The sequence below is a fragment of the Pelophylax lessonae genome (genome assembly GCF_965119305.1).
Source record: "Pelophylax lessonae genome assembly, chromosome: 4".
Lineage (NCBI taxonomy): Eukaryota > Metazoa > Chordata > Amphibia > Anura > Ranidae > Pelophylax > Pelophylax lessonae.
In genome coordinates, this window is record NC_138771.1 from 303,916,632 (window position 1) to 303,937,877 (window position 21,246).

The 21,246-nt window shown below is 45.6% G+C and overlaps 1 protein-coding gene across 1 annotated transcript in view; it reads left to right on the plus strand.

The window, feature by feature from the left end:
• The first annotated feature begins 7,683 nt into the window (after positions 1–7,683).
• The window catches only part of GNPTAB (N-acetylglucosamine-1-phosphate transferase subunits alpha and beta), a 140,775-nt gene continuing 127,212 nt past the window's right edge, over positions 7,684–21,246 (plus strand). Inside the window, exon 1 of the mRNA XM_082256745.1 lies at positions 7,684–7,896. Coding sequence (XP_082112871.1) covers positions 7,780–7,896 — 117 coding nt within the window. The 5' untranslated portion in view covers positions 7,684–7,779. The remainder of the gene's footprint in view (positions 7,897–21,246) is intronic.

Sequence of the window (21,246 nt, forward strand, 5' to 3'; positions counted from 1 at the left end):
ACCTACATGTCGCCCGTCTTCCGGGATCGCGGCATCCGGCCATCTGATTGGCCGGAGCCGCGGTGACGTCACTCCCGCGCACGCGCGCGGGAGCCAACAGTCACGGCACAGGGCTCTGAAGGAACGGTACCAGCGGCCGTTCCTTCAGAGCGCATGCGCCAGTGACGTCACTGGATGCATCTAAGGTAAATATCTCCTAAACGGTGCATGTTTAGGAGACATTTACAGTACCTATAGGTAAGCCTTATTAAAGGCTTACCTATAGGTACAAGTGTCAGAGGAGGGTTTACTTCCTCTTTAATAGACTTTTCTGCTGAGGAGAAACAACCCGGTGAGCCTCCAGCAGAAGAGCTGGCTTCAGAGCATGGCGCTGTTGACCCCTACATAAAAAAATTGGCGGACCTGAAGGATCTGTGCAAGGCCACTGTCGTTTCACTTTACTTCCCTGTGGAACAGCTGGCAGCTGGGCAGAACGCTACTCGCCTCTGCCCACAACAATCAACTCCGCAGCAGCTCCAGGGAGAGAATGCAATCGGCATCTCACAACTGCAGTTTGAGCTAATGTTGGTGGATGGGACTGTGGTATTCACTGACAGCAACCAAGCAGAACAGCTTGCAACAGGGCAGAGTGCTGCTGGTCTCTGCCCACAACTAACAGATGATGGATTTCCTGTGGTAGTGGCTGGGACTTCGGTTTCCACTAACACAACCCCAGAACAAAGTCTGGCATTGGGACAGGAAGGTGTCAGCCTTGCTGTGCAAGCACTGGGGGATTTTTATCTAGAAAAGGTGAATGAGACTACAGTCTTCACCTGCATATCCCCGGGATGCTGGGCAGTCGGCCCAGATCTCCAACAGCATGATGGAGTGAGCCCAGCCACTCTGTCTTCTCTCCTGCAGCTAAAAGGACTCCAGGGAGAAGGGCCAGTCCACACTTCTCCCCAGCAGCGGTTATGTTCTACGAGAGAGGCAGAGGTTGGCTGGGTGAGCAACACTCTGTTCCGGACAATTTGTTTGGGGTAATGTATGGGTGCAGACATTAGGGGACTGGAACTATGAACTAACTTCTAAGTCAACCCGTTTGGTGTCTCCTTCTGTGTTAGTCTGCTGCCGAAAGGGGAGATATGTGACGGGAGTCACTTTGGGCAGGGGGGTTTGTGGAACCCAGATTACCTTAGAGAGGTTGGGAAACTCCTTCTCCAGCTCCCCTGGCCCCTCCTATTTGTAAGTCACCCTGTGTCTTATGGGGCAGAGGGTGACAGAGAACCCCAGTCGGGTCTGTACCAACCAGACTCACTGTACAACCACTCCGGACTTAGCATTTCGTGTTAGCCAGGTTATTCAAGGTTCTATATGTGTGGTTTGTGTTAAAAGAATGAAGGGGCTTTTTCACTTAGGACAGTAATATGTATAGGTGCATGTGGATTAGCTGTTAGATGAGAGAGGGGATTTCTTCAGCAGCCTTTCCTAAAGACTGTCTACAGTTGGAAAGTTGAAGATACCTGTGTGTAATGTTACTGAATGTAGTTTATTGTGTCATTATGCAAAGAAGGGGGGATTGTCCCCTGAGTGTATATCTCTTTGTTCCTGTTTGAATAAACAGTCTTATGCTTCTTACCACCCTACACTGATGTCTCGACTAGTGAATGGGTGGGCTAAGGGATCTTGGATCGTGCTGGTATCAGGCAAGGGAAGCTTATACGGCAGACATACTCTTCTTGAGTAAGACAGTCCGTCACAATACATCTGAAGATTGGAGTGCGGTCACCTCTTTTGCACATACTCTAAATGTCTTGCAGTTCACGGACTGGACCAGGCCTGAAACTTTGGTACAGCTATTGTATCACCTGGAGTGGTGCTGCAGCCTCTTTTAGTTACATTGGAATCTGTGTAATCCCTGCTTACCACCCGCTGTTTTTCCCCAGGATGTACACAGAGAGGATTGAGTGTGTGGACTCTTCTCCCCACCCCACCACCTTCTCCTGTCAACAGCGTGGGGGGCTCTGCTGACTGAAGCAGAACACTTTCGAAGTGGCAGCGGGCTGCCTGCAATCATCCCGGGTTGGCACCCACTCTGTCTCACATCCTCCCTCCTAGCAACAAGAATGGACCAATCATCAAGGGGGAGAGGAACACTATGTGTCAGGGAAGGAATCGCCACTTAGCGGCAATAGAACATCAGAGGCAGATGCGCATGCGCGGGAGCGCGCCGGTTGGTTGAGGCCGAAGTGCTGAGAGGGCTTCCCTTGCAGCTCGGTGCGGATCACCCCTGAAGGTGAAACAGGTGATGACACGTCCCAAGGAGCACTGGATGCAGGTGAGATCCGGATGAGTGGATGGTGTGGACACCCAGGACCGCTTCCAGGAAATCTGAATGTGCTCAGTAGAAAAAGACAAAAAGGTTAATGCCAGGCCGAGGGTCATACACAGTTAAACAGTCCAGATGCAATAAGCAAGCCAAGTTCGTCGGTAGCAAAGGGCATAAACAAGAGAGAGTCTGTGGGAGCCCAGCAAACGTCGGTACACAGGAGATCCAGCAGAGGTGTTTAAGACAAAGAGTGGTCAGGTAAGCCGAGGTCGATCAAGGGAGAAGAAGCAGACGGGTCCAAGAAGCAAGCCGAGTCAAAACAGGAGCAAAGGGTATAATACAGGTCATGGGCACAGGAGCTGACGATAAACCAGCACCGGAGCGTACCATGAGAGCGTCTTATATAGGCCCAGGGCTGGAGGGATGGGCGTGATGACGCACGCGCTCTGCGCCGGCACGCCTGCGTGCACGCGCCGGCGCGCTCCCGCGCATGCGCCTCTGATGTTTTATTGCCGCTAAGCGGCGATTCCTTCCCTGACACTATGTTTGCCCAGGGCCCAATCAATCATAAAGATAGTCCCTGGTGAGCGGTGGCTGCAAGGAAGAGGAGGTAGCGTTGACCACGGTTGGGACATGGGAGCGTATTAGTAATGTCTTGGTTCCCAGTCATTGTCGAGCGCTCCCTCATTGCCTGTTGCCGCCGCTCACTGACACATTGGGAATTATGTGACTAATGCCCCATACACACGTGCAGATTATCTGCAGACTTTTGTCTGCAGACTTACCTTTTCTATGTAGTGCAAGGGCCTGCCGGCTTGCATACAAATTGAAAGTGTTTAGGTTTGACCTCATATTATATGGTTTTGGTAAGTCTGCAGACAAAAGTCTGCAGATAATCTGCACGTGTGTATGGGGCATAAGGAAAAGGACTACCTGTCTTTCTCAAAACAGTTTCACTAAAGCCCCGTACACACGTACCGATGGTCGGCATACAAATGTTCCTCTTTTCTCCCCGGGATGTCGGTGTCTGCTGAAAAGTGCAAAGACAGCACAAGGACAGCACAAGAATTTTGTCCGCCGACTGCAGAAGTGATGTCATGTAATGGTTAACTTTCCCTGTGTTTTCTATTTTCTGAGCATGCCCAGTCTTGCAAATCTGCGGTCTGTCGGCCGAATTGTGTACTGACAGGCGAACAATCGTCCGTTCTGGTGTCGGCATACAAATATTTTCATGTTTGCAAGAAAGACTTTTGTCCGCGGATTGTGCGCAGACATCTGTCGGAGGCACCATACTAACACACGTACAATCGGCAGATCCTTCGTCCACCGACGTTTGTATGCCGACGATCGGTACGTGTGTACGGGCCTTCAGGCCCCATTCACACTTTTGCGAGTCACATGACAAGTCATACTCTATGATTTCCAATGAGTACTGCTCATATCTGTGCGACGTCAAAGTAGTCCCTGCACTACTTTGTTTTGATTTTGATGCGACTTGAGGTCCATGGACATCAAGATTACCCAGGCATTGCTTCAAGTCGCGCTGAAGTGGCGTCAAAGTCACATGACTTTCAGTGTGAAAGGGGCCTAAACAGGAAGTGAGAGAAGTTCTGCAAAAGGGACACAGAAATAAAAATCTGACAAATGTGAAAGTAAAAGGCCTGACAGTGCCCAAACTATACATTGATAGGAAAACCCCAGAACATTTACTAATACAGCTCTAATGCTGCTATCACGACAGCTCTCTTTAGGGCCAGTTCACACCGTAGAAACACAGTCCAGATGCATTTCGGATGCTTTTTTATTTTTGATGCATTCCAGTGCATTTGTTTCCCCCTTCTTTCTTCACCTTAAGCCTGGGTTCACACTATTGTGAACACAGACATCGCATTTAATTCGCACTGCATTGCAATGTCTGTGCGATGCGAATTCAGCCATACAGTTTGAGTGCAGGAGATATTTACTTGCACTCGCACGAAAATGCTGCAGGAACCTTTTTTTTTGCCCGCACTGGAATTGAATCTCATGGGTGTTCACACCCATGCGATCCGATTCCTGTCCAAATTCACAGTTCGCACTGGGATCTGTGAACTGACCTTGGGGTGTCATTAACTTTGTATTGACACCCACATCGGTTCGCAGAGGGCAGTGTGAACTGCCTGTGGGGGGAGATGCGATGCAAGAACCCGCGCTGGTTCCCGCATCACAGTAGTGTGAACCGAGGCTAAATAAGGACATGTGTGTTCCAATGTGTTTTTGGTGCATTTTTGATGCGTTTTACCACGTTCCAGTACAGTTCAGTGCAGAAAAAATGCAGCATGTTCTACTTTTTTTCCAGAACTGACTGCACTGGTGTAAACTATGCTGTTGAAAACCATTTAGTGCTGGATCACACTAGTGCAATACCAGATATCGCATGCGATTCCCACCGCATTGCTGAGCAGATCATGACATGTGATGTCTGTGCGATGCGATTTCAGCCATACAAAATGTATGGCTGAAACTGCAGTCGCTCCAAAATGGTGCAGGACCCCTCTTTTGGTTTGCACTGGAATCGGATCGCATGGGTATTTACACCTATGTGATCCGATTTTTGCACCATTTCACAGTTCGAACTGCGAACCAATCTGGGGGTGTCATTAACTTTACATTGACTTCCCCACCGAACTCGCAGATCTCAGTGTGAACCACTGTATGATTCTGGTGCGATGCAGGAACCGGCACTGATTTGCAGGGTTTCCCGCATCGCACCAGTGTGAACCGGGACTTATCCTGGGTTTGCACTAATGCAAACACAGACATTGCATGTGATTCGCACCACATTGCTGTGCAGATAACATGCGATGTCTGTGTGATGTGAATTTAGCCATACAGCTTCTATGGCTGAACTTGCATTGCATTCACACAAAAGTGCCGCAGGAACCTTTTTTTCAACCGCACTGGAATCAGATCGCATGGGTGTTCACACCCATGCAATCTGATTCCTGTCTGGATTCACAGTTTGCACTGCATTCTGTGAACCAATCTGGGGTGTCATTAACTTTGTATTGACACCCGCAGCGGTTTGCATACGCCAGTGTAAACTGCTTGCGAGGGAGATGCGATGCAGGATCCCGCATTGGAATTGCGCTGGTTCCCGCATCACAGTAGTGTGAACCTAACCTCAATAAGGACATATGTGTTCCTGCCCATTTTTGGTGCAATTTATTATGCGTTTTACCCTGTTCCGGGACAGCTCAGTGCAGAAAAAATGCAGCATGTTCTACGTTTGTTATCTAGAACTGACAGCACTGGTGTGAACTATGCCGCTGAAAACCATTTAGACTGGGTTCACACTATTTCGAACATAGATATCGCATGTGATGCATTCATGCAATGTAAGTTCAGTCATACAAACTTTGGGCGAATTTGCATCGCAAAGATATCGCATATGATCTGCATAGCAATGTGGTGCGAATCACATGTGATGTCTGTGTTTGCAATAGTGTGTACCCAGGCTACATGGTTTTTAGGGGCATAGTTCACACCAATGCGGTCAGTTCCAGAAAAAAACAGTAGCTTCATTTCTTTTTTGCACTGAACTGTACTGGAATGCGGTAAAACACTATTGCGAACACAGACATCGCATGTGACTCGCACCGCATTGCTGTGCAGATCACGTGCGATATCTTTGCGATGCAAATTCAGCCATACATTTTGTATGGCTGAACTCGCATTGCATTTGCATGAATGTGCTACTATCCATGCGAAACTATCAACCCTACTATCCATGCGATACCATCAACCCTACGATCCATGCGATACCATCAACCCTACTATCCATGCGATACCATCAACCCTACTATCCATGCGATACCATCAACCCTACTATCCATGCGATACCATCAACCCCACTATCCATGCGATACCATCAACCCTACGATCCATGCGATACCATCAACCCTACGATCCATGCGATACCATCAACCCTACGATCCATGCGATACCATCAACCCTACTATCCATGCGATACCATCAACCCTACTATCCATGCGATACCATCAACCCCACTATCCATGCGATACCATCAACCCCACTATCCATGCGATACCATCAACCCCACTATCCATGCGATACCATCAACCCCACTATCCATGCGATACCATCAACCCTACTATCCATGCGATACCATCAACCCCACTATCCATGCGATACCATCAACCCCACTATCCATGCGATACCATCAACCCCACTATCCATGCGATACCATCAACCCCACTATCCATGCGATACCATCAACCCTACTATCCATGCGATACCATCAACCCCACTATCCATGCGATACCATCAACCCCACTATCCATGCGATACCATCAACCCCACTATCCATGCGATACCATCAACCCCACTATCCATGCGATACCATCAACCCCACTATCCATGCGATACCATCAACCCCACTATCCATGCGATACCATCAACCTACTATCCATGCGATACCATCAACCCTACGATCCATGCGATACCATCAACCCTACTATCCATGCGATACCATCAACCCCACTATCCATGCGATACAATCAACCCCACTATCCATGCGATACAATCAACCCTACTATCCATGCGTTACCATCAACCCTACGATCCATGCGATACCATCAACCCTACTATCCATGCGATACCATCAACCCTACTATCCATGCGATACCATCAACCCCACTATCCATGCGATACCATCAACCCCACTATCCATGCGATACCATCAACCTACTATCCATGCGATACCATCAACCCTACTATCCATGCGATACCATCAACCCCACTATCCATGCGATACCATCAACCCTACGATCCATGCGATACCATCAACCCCACTATCCATGCGATACCATCAACCCTACTATCCATGCGATACCATCAACCCTACGATCCATGCGATACCATCAACCCTACTATCCATGCCATACCATCAACCCTACGATCCATGCGATACCATCAACCCTACTATCCATGCGATACCATCAACCCTACGATCCATGCGATACCATCAACCCTACTATCCATGCCATACCATCAACCCTACTATCCATGCCATACCATCAACCTACTATCCATGCCATACCATCAACCCTACTATCCATGCAATTTTGATTCAGAAAAAAAGCACACACTGGACTGCATGTGGTGTGAACTGTCCCTTAGTATTCCTTCCCGCTGTGAAAAATTCTACCAAGAAGAAAAGATAACAGCGTCTTCTAGGAGCCAACACCTCTCTGACATCCAGCGTTTGCTATAGAGATGGAATCCAGCGCATCGAGCATCAGCTTCCCTGGTCTAGGGGTGGCAGAGAGCTGGTTGGATGACTGTGTACAAGCTCGGCACTCGGCTGCTCGTGTCTGGTTCCGGGATGTAGTGACAGTCTGTGGCTAAGTTCCACGTGACTCGGTGGCAGTAGCCGTGCAGGGTGGTGGAGGGATGCCATCTGTTTTGCCATGCTGCTGAAACTCCTGCAGAGACAGACCTATACCTGCCTGTCCCACAGGTATGGGCTGTATCTCTGCTTTGGGGGCATGGTGCTGATGATCGTCTCTGCTCTGCAGTTCGGAGAGGTAGGTGCTCCTTTTCTATGAATCCTATCCATATACTAACCTCACTGTTGTATGATCAGAAGAGTTCATTGCTGGATACTTATCTTCTGGTGTGATGATCACTTTGCTGTTGTTGCTTGTCACCTTCTTGTGAGCTCTTATCTCGTCTAGACACATTGATTAATAATGCAGGCTGGTGTCCTTACCTGAGATGCCAGGTACCCACCATACAGAGTGGGGCACCTGATAGGTATGTGTAGTCATCTGTGGGATGCAGAGCAGTGGGGTAAATGAGGGAGTCCATGCCTTTATATGACTGTGTGATGGGCACATATGGTGGTATATTTGTTGCATTTTGGGGCCCCGTGCTGCTTTTTGTCATGCTATCACTGTGATTGGCTGTCCCGGGGATGAAAAGCCCCCCCCGTCTCCTTCTAAATGTAAACAGTGACCAGGGGCAGTTGGTGACAGCGCCGATCACTGTGGTAGGAGTGCTGAGTGACGGTAGGGTTGCCACCTTATCCCTTTAAACCAGGGCACACATTAATTACACAGGGTCTGTAGCTAATTAAGCTGGTAATTAAACTAATTTATTGCCTTGTGTGCATTATATCAGCCTCAGAACCTGTGTAATTCATATGTGTGCTGTATCATAGGGATGAGGTGGCAACCCTAAGGGAGGGTGCTCCAAGAGATGCCAGCTGTACGCATAAATGTGCCCACCTTTGTGCTGCCTCATACACTATATTACCAAAGGTATTGGGACGCCTGCCTTTACATGCACATGACCTTTAATGTCATCCCAGTCTTAGTCCGTAGGGATCAATAATGAGTTGGCCACCCTTTGCAGCTATAACAGCTTCAACTCTTCTGGGAAGGCTGTCCACAAGGTTCAGGATCGTGTCTATGAGAATGTTTGACCATTCTTCCAGAAGCGCATCTGTGAGGTTAGGCAGTGATGTTGGACAAGAAGGCCTGACTTGCAGTCTCCCTTATAATTCATCCAAAAAGTGTTCTATCAGGTTTAAGTCAGGCCAGTCAAGTTACTCCACCCTAAACTCGCTCATCCATGTCTTTATAGACCTTGCTTTGTGCACTGGTGCACAGTCATGTTGGAAAAGGAAGGGGCCATCCCCAAACTGTTCCCACAAAGTTGGGAGCATGAAATTGTCCAAAATGTCTTGGTATGCTGACGCCTTAAAGCGGTTGTAAACCCAGGAAAAAAAAAACAAACCCTGCAAGACAAAGGCATAATGAGCTAGTATGCATCGCATACTAGCTCATTATGAATTACTTACCTTAGAACGAAGCCCCGTCACAGACCCCCGGACACCGCTGCGGGCGCTGACATGATCCCACGGCGTCTCTTCCAGGTTCGGTGGCTCCGGCGCTGTGATTGGCCGGAGCCGCGATGACGTCACTCCCGCGGGAGCGATTTTCCGGCAAGCTGCCGGCAAGGGAAGCTGAAGGTCCGCCGGACCTTCAGAGCCCATGCGCCGCTCGTGCGTGCGGCTGCATGCACTGCAAATATCTCCTAAACCGTGCCGGTTTAGGAGATATTAATTGTACCTACAGGTAAGCCTTATCATAGGCTTACCTGTAGTTAAAAGTTAAAAAAATCGTGATACTACAACTTTAAGAGTTCCCTTCACTGCAATTAAGGGACCAAGCCCAACCCCTGAAAAACAACCCTACACTATAATCCCCCCTCCACCAAATGATTTGGACCAGTGCACAAAGCAAGGTCCATAAAGAGATGGATGAGCAAGTTTGGGGTGGAGGAATTTAACTGACCTCAACCCTATAGAACACCTTTGGGATGAATTGGAGCACAGTCTGCGAGCCAGGCCTTTGCTCCAGCATCAGTGGCTGACCTCACAAATGAGCTTCTAGAAGAATGGTCAAACATTCCCATAGACTCCTAAACCTTGTGGACAGCCTTCCCAGAAGAGTTACATAGTTAGCCAGGTTGAAAAAAAAGACACAAGTCCATCTGGCTCAATCAATATTGAAGCTGGTTTAGCTGTAAGGACCTGGGCGTTTTTGAGTGTTTTTCATCTCCAAAAATGCTCAAAAAAAACGTTCCAAAACGCCCAACAAGTAAAACCCCATTCATTTAAATGGCCCCTGTTCACATTTGAGTGTTTTAACGCCTGAAGCAAAATGCCTGTAGCTGAAAAAAGTACACAAGCTTCTTTTTGGGCTGATTACCAGCGTTTTTGATAGATGTCAATGCCTGCCTCCAAAAACGCCTGAAAAAAAGCCTGAAAATCACGGTAAAAAATGCGTGAAAACGCTACGCTCAAGTGTGAATGCAGCCTAAAGGGTGGACCAACTCAGTATTAAACCTACGGACTAAGGCTGGCCATACACTATACAATTTTCTTATTCAATTTCCTTTAGATTTACCTTAAACTATGCAGTGCAAGGGCCTGCCTGATTGCATACAAATTGAAAGTGTTTAGGTTTGACCCTATATTACATGGTTTTGGTAAATCTAAAGGAAAGTTGAACAAGAAGATTGTATAGTATATGGCCAGCCTTAGACTGGGATGCCATTAAAGTGCATGTTCATGTAAAGGCAGGTGTCTCAATACTTTTGGTAATATAGTGTATATGTGTGTGCAGCTGGCATCGGGGTATTACCATAAAGACAGATCATGTGGAAATGATCTGTCTTCCAGGCATAGGGAAGCCATATGGATTTTGTATGACTATTTAATTATCTTAAAGTGTGTTTTAAAATAGAACTAATGGCAGGACATTTATTTTAATTTTTGGTAGAATAGGGAAGGGTTCTAACCTCTGTTCCTTTTTTTTTTTTTTACCATCTGTGTCTTACGGGGGAGATTTCCCTTCACTTCCTGTCCCACAGCCACAACAGGAAGTTAGAAGAAATCCTTCCAAAGTGGAGAAATCCTGCAGTGTCACCAGAACTAGTGTTTCATTGGAAGGTTTCCCCTCTTCTCATGTTCTGGTGACAACCCAAAATGATTTTTTTTTTTTCTTTCAGTAAAACAGTAAGTAGGACAAATAGAGAGGGTGAATCTCCCTAATGGGGGCAGAGATAGGAACAAAAACCTGGCTGCTGTCCTATCCCTCTCCACCCAACACAACAAGACGTTCTAGGAAATCTCTTCAAAGTGAGTGAAATCCTGTCTTGGACAGTTGTCACCAGAGTAGTTTGGAAAGACTTTTCCTCCATTCCTGTTCTGTTTACAATTCAGAAATGTGGATTTCCTCTCACTTTCAGTCCTGGTGACAGTGCCCGAGGACAAATAAAAGTGCCCGCACAAGCAGTAGTAAAAACTGGATCTAACTCCCTTCACCACTCCTAAAGTAGAACTATAGGCAACATTTTTTTTTTTTTTAAATTTTGTATAGAGTAAGGGAGGGTTATAACCCCTGCCAGATTTTATATTGCCATCTGTGTCCAATTGTGGAGATTTCTCTTTCAATTCCTGTCCTATAGCCAAACAAAAGGTAAGAGGAAATCCCTGCAAATTAAGGAAGTTTCTTGGGGACCCCCAGACCATCAGAACTAGTGTCACCATTGGAAGATTTCCCCTCTATTACTTTTCTGGGGACAACCCAAGAATCAGAATTTTCTTTATTTGTCCTTTTTACCGTTATCATTGAATGTGAAAGTAAATCACTTTCAATGACAGTGGTAAACAGGACAAATAAAGGGGCTAAATCTTCCTAACGGGGACACAGACAGCAATAAAAACTGACAGGGGTTCTAATCCCTCTCCACTCTATCCAAAGTGGGAAAAAAAAAAGTTTTGCGTTTAGTTATACTTTAAACTTGAGAAAAGGGTTTGACTTAAAGTGGAGTTCCACCCAAAAGTGGAACTTTCGCTCATTTGCTCACCCCCCCTCCGTTGCCACATTTTGCACCTTTCAGGGGGGAGGGGGGAACGGGTACCTGTTTTTGACAAGTACCCTTCCCCATTTCCAGGAGACAGCGCCACGGCACCAGCTAATGGAAGTTCTGTCCTCCTTCTCCTTCCCCCGCCGCCGAGCCTATGAGAATGCGCAGCGTGCAGTAGGGAGCCGGCTGTGAAGCCAAAAGGTTTCATTGCCGGTTTCCCTTAGAAAGAATGGCGGCAGCAGCTGATCCAAAAATCGGCTGGGCTGCTGACATTGCGGGGTCCCTGGACAGGTAAGTGTCTATAAATCAGGGATCTTCAAACGACGGCCCTCCAGCTGTTGCTGAACTACACGTCCCATAAAACTCTGACATTCACAGACATGACTAGGCATGATGGGAATTGTAGTTCCTGAACAACTGGAGGGCCATAGTTTGAAGACCCGTCAGCAGCTACAGTATTTGTAGCTGCTGACTTTTTTATTATTTTTTTCCCCCAGGCGGAACTCCTCTTTAAGATACACTATCTAAAGGTCCTCCGACTTGCTGGGACTAGTCTTGGTGACCAGGTTGCTATGTGTGTATTCTGCTTTTACCATTGAGTTGGTTGTGAGTATACTTCCTTTATTATAATAAAGCTACCACTTGGGTAATGCACATTGCTAGTGCGTTTTCTCTTCTTTGTTTTTCAGTGAAAATATTGTATACTTGAGATGGGACATGCACAGTTTGGCACCACGTCTCAATCAAAAATTAAATCATTTGTTTATTTGCGTTGTTTCAAAATGTGTCACTGGTCTTATTCTGCATCGTGATACTGAGTGGCAGTTGGTTTTTTGTTACTTCTTGGTGTGAACACACCACCCTATGTGTTGTATCACCATCATTATTTGTTTGGTAGGGGGAAGTATGAGTCACAGATGTGAGAATTGGTCATTCAACTGTTTTTGATAATGACTTGGAAAATGCAGGTCCACATTCACACTACTGTGATGCAGTATTGCCGCGATTGTTGGTGTGATTATGTAGTGTGACTTTAATTTTAACTTGATTGCATTTTTTGCATATTCTATGGTAAATTGCACCAAAGTAGTGCAAGAACCTTTTTCCAAAATTGTACTGTGCTGAGTCGCATTGATGAGAACAGGCACCATTAAATATAATGTGATTTCCCTTGTCATTTTATTCTGTGCAACTCGGGTCGCATCAGAATTCGCACTTGTGTGAACGAGCACTTAAAGAGGAAGTAAACCCTCCTCTACAACTTGTACCTATAGGCAAGCCTATGATAAGGCTTACCTATAGGTACTGTAAATATCTCCTAAACATGTACCGTTTAGGAGATATTTACCTTACATGTCGCCAGTGACGTCACTGGCGCATGCGCTCTGAAGGAACGGCCGATCGTGCCGTTCCTTCAGAGCCCCGTGCCGTGACTGTCGGCTCCCGCGCGCGTGCGCGGGAGTGACGTCACCGCGGCTCCGGCCAATCAGATGGCCGGATGCCGCGATCCCGGAAGACGGCGACTAGACATGTCGCCCGTCATAGAGGTGAGTGAGCGGCACGGCGGGGGCTCGTTCTGAGGTAAGTATTGCATAATGAGCTAATATGCGATGCATACTAGCTCATTATGTCTTTCTTTTGCAGGGTTTAAAAAAAAAAAAAAAAATCAAACGAGTTTACAACCTCTTTAAGCCCTCGTACACACGCAACGAATTTCCGCTGACCGGTCGTCCGTCTTTTGTCCAGAGTGGTGTCTGTTGGTTGGAATGTGCTCTAGACTGCACACACATTTTCCCGCATGACAGAATTCTACTTCAGAAGTGATGCCATGTGTTGGATTGCTTTGTATGTGTTCTTTCTTCTCTGAGCATGCCTAGTCTTGCTCATAAGATTTTTCCCCATCGCAAATCTGTACTAATGAGATGAAAATCGGACGTGTTTTAATGGTTGACAAAAATTATATAGCCTGCACACCAGGATTTTTTTGCCCGAAAAGTCGGAGTCGGTTGTCGGAAGCATCATACTAACAAGCTGAAAATCGGCAGATCGGTCGTCGGACGAAATTTCCCGGTCGAATTTCTACTCATGTGTACGGGGCTTAAGGCTACCATTTGTATTTCATAGCTATTTTTCTTTAGTATTTTTATTTCAGTTTTCTCTTGAAACCTTTTTCAAAACCACACCACTCTGGTTGATATATATGTTTTGATTCTTGGGCCTCCTTTAGACTTGTGGTTGAGGGGCAGCAAACATGTGCGGTTGAGCTGACTTTTTGCCACCCTCCAATTCCCCCTCTTAAACTGAAATATGCAGTGGGGGGGATGCTTCGTGACCGTGGCCAAGTTGACCCGACATGTAGCAATCTGTGGGCGGCAAACCCGCCGAACGCTACACATTAAAGTCAATGGGAAAGAGCCACAAATGCCCTGCAACTGCATGCATATTTAGGTGAAAATGGGGGTGATGAAGTGTCACATCGCTTCCTCCCTGCCTGTCAATAGGATCCAGAAGCGGATTGGGCTTCAGAGGCAAGGGAGATTTAGCCCTGATTCACACCAGTGCGATTTAAAAACATTGAAAGGTGACTCACGTCTAAATCTACCCTTTAAGAAAAAGTCTCACTAAACCTTTTATTTAATCGCCAAGGTGACTAACTGCACAAAGTACTTGGTCCTGTCCTTAAGGACATCTCCATTGTGGAATAAAATCACCTCTTTATTTATGTTAATGCTGGCTGTAGCTCCTCCCCAGTCTGAAGCCCAATTTATGGGAATTTCTGTGGTGGGCATTTTATAAGCTGCCTGGTCTTGAATGAACTAAATTCCCGGACCATGCTGCTTAACCACTTCAATACCGGGCACTTTCACCCCCTTCCTGCCCAGGCCAATTTTCCCCTTTTAGAGCTGTTGCATTTTCAATGACAATTGCGTGGTCGTGCAACACTGTACCTACACCACATTTATGTCATTTTCCCCCCACAAATAGAGCTTTCTTTTGGTGGTATTTGATCACCTCTGGGTTTTTTCCTTTTGCTAAACAAATAAAAAAAAACGAAAAGTTTGAAAAAAAAAAAGTTTTTTTGTTTATGTTATACAATTTTGTAGATAAATATGTTTTTTCTTGCACTGACAGGCACTGATGGGGAGGCACTGATGGGGTGGCACTGATAGGCGGCACTAATAGGTAGCACTGATATGCAGCATTGGTGGGCACTGATAGGCGGCATTGATGGGCACTGATAGGCGGCACTGATAGGTGGCACTGATGGGCACTAATGGGCACTTATAGGCGGCACTGATGGGCGGCACGGATGGGCACTGATAGGCGGCACTGGTGGGCAATAATGGGCACTGGTGGGCGACACTGATAGATGGCAATGATGGACACCGGTGGGCAGCACTGATGGGGAGGGCAATGGGGGGGCTCCCTAAACCCTGATTGCCATCCCTGGTGGCCATAGTGGGCATCCCTGGGGTCATGGGTGGGCATCTCTGGGGTCATGGGTGGGCAAATATCGGCCAGTTCCAGGGCCAATACCGTTATATCGGGGAAAGTGCATATCGGCCTTGCCAATAATCGGTCTATCCCTACAAGAGATAATAGTTTTCTCTACTGGCTAATAAAAAATAAAAAAACGCCAAAGCTCAAAAACGCTGTATAAAAACATGCATATCGTGCATAAAAATGAGCAAATAAAAACACAGTAAAAACGCTCTAAGATGCTACGTTCAGGTGTGAATGCAGCGGAAAAGTTTTAAAAGTTTAGTAACACATCTGCTTCAAGAACCAAAACATTCATATCTTTCACAGAGTGGTATGGTTGTGAAAAATTATATTGAACATCATTACTCGCATTCTGTGACTCCTACTCCCCCTCCCATTTTGTAGCCCACTCTTCTCTTTATCTGACTAGTTTTTTTTTCACTTCTGGACCGGAAGGTTTTTCCACCTTAATGACCAGGCCATTTTTTTGCGATACGACACTGTGCTACTTTAACTGACAATTGTACGGTTGTGCAACACTATACCCAAATAAAACTGATGTCCTTTTTTCCCACAAATAAAGCTTTCTTTTGGTGGTATTTGATCACCTCTGCAAATTTCTATTTTATGCGCTATACACAAAAAAAGAGCAACAATTCTGAAAAAAAAAAAACAATATTTTTTACTTTCCGCTATAAAACATTAAAAAATCTAACTTTTTCATCATTTTAGGTCAATATGTATTCTGCTACATATTTTTGGTAAAAAAAATCCCAATAAGTGTATATTGATTGGTTTGCGCAAAAGTTATTGCGTCTACAAACTAGAGGAAAGATTTGTCATTTTATTTAATTTTTCTACTAGTAATGATGGCGATCAGCCATTTTTAGTGGGACTGCGACATTGCGGCAGACAGACCGGACACCTAACTGACATTTTTGACACTTTTGGGGGGACCAGTGACATTACTCCAGTAATCAGAGCTAAAAATATGCACTGTTACTGTACTAATGACACTGGCAGGGAAGGGGTTAACACCAGGGGCGATCAAAGGGTTAAATGTGTCCCTAGGGGATGCTTTCTAACTGTGTGGGGGATGGGCTTGCTGGATGAACACCGAGACCTATGTGCCTAAATAGGAGGAACACAGGATCCCTGTGTTCATCACTGACGGGATCCCTGTGTTCGTCACTGACGGGATCCCTGTGTCCGTCACTGACGGGATCCCTGTGTTCGTCACTGACGGGATCCCTGTGTTCGTCACTGACGGGATCCCTGTGTTCGTCACTGACGGGATCCCTGTGTTCGTCACTGACGGGATCCCTGTGTTCGTCACTGACGGGATCCCTGTGTTCGTCACTGACGGGATCCCTGTGTTCGTCACTGACGGGATCCCTGTGTTCGTCACTGACGGGATCCCTGTGTTCGTCACTGACGGGATCCCTGTGTTTGTCACTGACGGGATCCCTGTGTTTGTCACTGACGGGATCCCTGTGTTTGTCACTGACGGGATCCCTGTGTTTGTCACTGACGGGATCCCTGTGTTTGTCACTGACGGGATCCCTGTGTTTGTCACTGACGGGATCCCTGTGTTTGTCACTGACGGGATCCCTGTGTTTGTCACTGACGGGATCCCTGTGTTTGCCACTGACGGGATCCCTGTGTTTGCCACTGAGGGGATCCCTGTGTTTGCCACTGAGGGGATCCCTGTGTTTGCCACTGAGGGGATCCCTGTGTTTGCCACTGAGGGGATCCCTGTGTTTGCCACTGAGGGGATCCCTGTGTTTGCCACTGAGGGGATCCCTGTGTTTGCCACTGACGGGATCAATGTGTTTGCCACTGACGGGATCAATGTGTTTGCCACTGACGGGATCAATGTGTTTGCCACTGACGGGATCAATGTGTTTGCCACTGACGGGATCAATGTGTTTGCCACTGACGGGATCAATGTGTTTGCCACTGACGGGATCAATGTGTTTGCCACTGACGGGATCCCTGTGTTTGCCACTGACGGGATCCCTGTGTTTGCCACTGACGGGATCCCTGTGTTTGCCACTGACGGGATCCCTGTGTTTGCCACTGACAGAACAGCGGTCTGCCGTGTTTACATCGGCAGACTGCCATTCTGTCTCCATGGGGAGCGATCAAGGGTGCTGATTTTGTTTTGTTATTTCTATGACTTTTTGTTATAATTATTGCTTTGATTAGTTGAAAGAAATGCAGCTACTGTGCTGCCTGCAGAGTGCTGAGAAAAAAAGGTAGAAAAACCTCTTGGCCTATGGCAACCATTCAGATCTCATCTGCCATTGATTTGGTGCTGCTATGAAAAAATAAGGTTTTAGCATCTGCATTGTTCCATGTCAATGAATTGCTCATTTTATGTGAGAAAAATACTCTCCAACCAAGGAAAAGAATATTGTTATTTAAGTTCTGTTTTGTTAGTCACGCTGATAAAAGAGAGAGCAAATATTCTATCTGAAGAGTTGTGGTTTGAAAGCCGTTATTATACAGTTAGACAATCCATAGTAAGCATTGGGCAGTTTAGATCTTACAAGAACAGTGCTTGTATCTGCCAGAGACCCCTCCACCTAAAGTATGAAGTGTTGAAACCATCGGGGAGCTGGTTTGTGAAAAGGGAAGTAAAACAAGTCAATCCAGTTCTGCTGACATTCTAACTGTAGAATAATTTGTCTGTTGATTGTTAGACAACCCATGTCTACTTTATTTGCATTATATTACTGCGCACCATGTTTTGGTACTGGTATTTTCAGCGCAGATCAAAACAATAAAGGAAAAAAAAACCTTCACCCAAACCCTAAAACTGACCCTTAACCCATGACCTTTCCCCAACACTAAATCAATCTGTAACACCTAATCCAACACCAATGCTTAACATGGCCTTAAAGCGTAACTCCACTTTAGGTGATAAAAAAAACATTCCCCTCTGGGTGATCTCTGAACATTGCAGGGATTATAACAAACTTTGTTGCAGGTTCCTACCTTTTGTTATTCTGAAGAAATCCCTGTGTGTTCCTCTGTGCTGAGTCGGTCTAATGGAAGTGGTTTTCTAATTATCAATCAGCTGTGCAAAAATCTGCTGGGCCTGCACCCCTTTAGACGTGTTCCTATTGGGAGTATCTCACCAAAAATGACATTTTTGTTGCAAGGGATGCCAGAAATCTGACTTAGTGCAGACTTCTGGGAAAATCAGTGAGCCAATCACACAAGCAGGAAATGATGTTTCTGGGGTGTGGTCAGTACACATTCTGTGTACAGAACAGCTCCTGGTAGCCATATTGTATTGTATTTTTAGAAAATTACAGCAGCTGCAGAATGAAAAGGAAAGGTCATTTTTAATAACATTTAGTCACAATATGACTTTTGCCGTAATTGTACACGCTTTATTATTTTCTTTTAATTTGCTATTTTTTTCCCCACGAAAGTGGAGTTACCCTTTAACCATTTGGCGACCACCAGCAGTACATATACTGCAGAAAGTCGACTCTGTCCCGCATAATGACGTAACTGTATGTCGTTTTGCGGGACCGCTAGTGGGAGGCACGCATATGCATTGATTGGCTACAGGGGGAGCCAATCAGCGGGTCCAGTGGACGCCATTGCCGCCAGGACCCGCGATCGCTCCCTGTGGAGACAGAACTGCAGTCTGCCGTTGTAAACACAGCAGACCGCTGTTCTGTCAGTTATGAACACAGGGTTCCTATGTTCCTCTTATTTAGGAACACAGGTATCTGTGTTCATGCAGCAAGCCCCCCCCCCACAGTTAGGAAGCACCCCCTAGGGACACATTTAACCCTGTGATCACCCCTGGCGTTAACTCCTTTTCCTGCCAGTGTCATTAATACAGTAACAGTGGATATTTTTAGCACTGATTACTGTAATATTGTCACTGGTCCCCCCAAAAGTGTCAAAAATGTCAGGTGTTCGATCTGTCCACCGCAATGTCGCAGTCCCGCTAAAAATCGCTGACTGCTGCCATTACTAGTAAAAAAAAAAAGGAATAAATAAAAATGACACAAATCTTTCCCCTAGTTTGTAGAGGCGATACCTTTTTGCACAAACCAATCAATATACGCCTATTGGGATTTTTTTTACCAAGAATATGTAGCAGAATACAAATTGGCCTAAAATGATGAAAAAATTTGATTTTTACTGCAAATTTATTTATTGGTAATGTTAAATAGCAGAATGTAAAAATATTTGTTTTTTTTTTTTTCAAAATTGTCGCTCTTTTTTTGTCATGCTTATTTATATTACAAGGGGTGTTTACATTCCTTGTAATAGCAATAAAAGTGATAATAAATAAATAAATAAAGAGACAGTGTAAAATAAAAAGAAAATAAATGCGAAAAAAAAAAAAAAAATCCAAAGCGGCCTGTCCCTTCTTACTCACACGCAGAAGCGAGCGCATACGTAAATTGTGCCCACATATGTAAACCGTGTTGAAACCGCACAGGTGATGAAATACCACCAAAAGAAAGCTCTATTTGTGGGGGAAAAAAAAGACATCGATTTTATTTGGGTACAGCGTCGCACGACCGCGCAATTGTGAGTTAAAGTAGCCCAGTGCCAAATTGCAAAAAAAATGGCCTGGTTATTAAGGGGGTAAAATGTTTCGGTCCCGAAGTGGTTAAAGTGTTACTAAACCCAGGAGCCTCCATTCACTATATCTGGTCTCCCACAGTACACAGAACATGGAAATGCAATTATTTTAGTAAATATAAACTGCTAAATACCTTTTCTCATCAGCAGTATATAGCAGTCTTGTGACTTCTATCAGTGTCCGGCCGAGCACTGATAGAAGCGGTATTAAACTCAATGCAACTATTCTACTAAAAACATAATACTAGAATTACATGTAATTTCACACATATAGGGGTAATTATTCTTACAATTTCTGCAGTTTATATTTATTGGGGCCCGTTCTGCCTGAAGCCGGCTCCATCTTTGTAGAGTCCTCTGGCTCTCTTCCCCACCCGAACTTCCGTACTTCTGGTACGTTGATGCAGTAAACTCGCGCATGTGTAGTGAAGTTAAACGAAGGAACTGGTGAATGATCCGCAATCCCATGTGATTATGATGTAAGGCTGACAGAGACAAGGCACATAGCTGTTTAAATTGATGGCACGCTTAGTGCGCCGTCAATCGGGAAAACCATGCGCATGTGCGAGTGATGTATTTGAAACACAGAACGGGCAATATCTACTAAACAGCACAACTAAAAAAATGTTAGACACCCACTAGTAAGTCATTTTATATTGTTTTACATGACGCTGACTTGTCCTGTGGAGTTTACTACGACTTTAAAGCTTGTAGGAGGAGTTTTCATTCTCCCCTGATTATCCTATGAAGCTGCATGACCCCTGACCCTCTGTCTGGACAGTGCTGATTGGCCCTGTGGCGATTACATGCACCCTCCCAAGAAAAAAATAAAACTCTCTAGCAATACACACCAAACTGAGCACGTGCAGAGTGACTCCAAAAGCTCTGTTTTATCAGGCGATAGATTGGGGACTGTGGAAGAAGGGGAAGGTCTGAGAAGACGGAATCAAACAGCCTTTTTACACAATGCAGAGGATTAACCCCTTAGGTTCCACAGTGAGTATAACAAGCATGCTTTACTGCATATACACACCGATTTTACTGTTGTGGGTTTAGTAACACTTTTAACAGGAGCCCTAAAACATAAAGAATGCAATCACTAAAATCTAATTTACGCTTTAGCAAGTTCATTTAGGTTCAAATATCATAATCAATTTTTTTTTTTTTAACTTTCATATTTCAAAATAACGTCTGGTAATTCTGCAATGAACAGTCGTTGTTCAGGTACTTCCTGTTATCGGGTGACAATGATCTGTCTCTTTGTGCCCTTGTCACATGAGTGGTCACTTTAGCACACATTAGCAAGGCATGGTCTCCTGTTGTCACTTGAGGAAATCTGACCTGAAAAGTGTTATGCAGCCATTGTTGGAGTGCAGTGCATATAACAGGCTTCA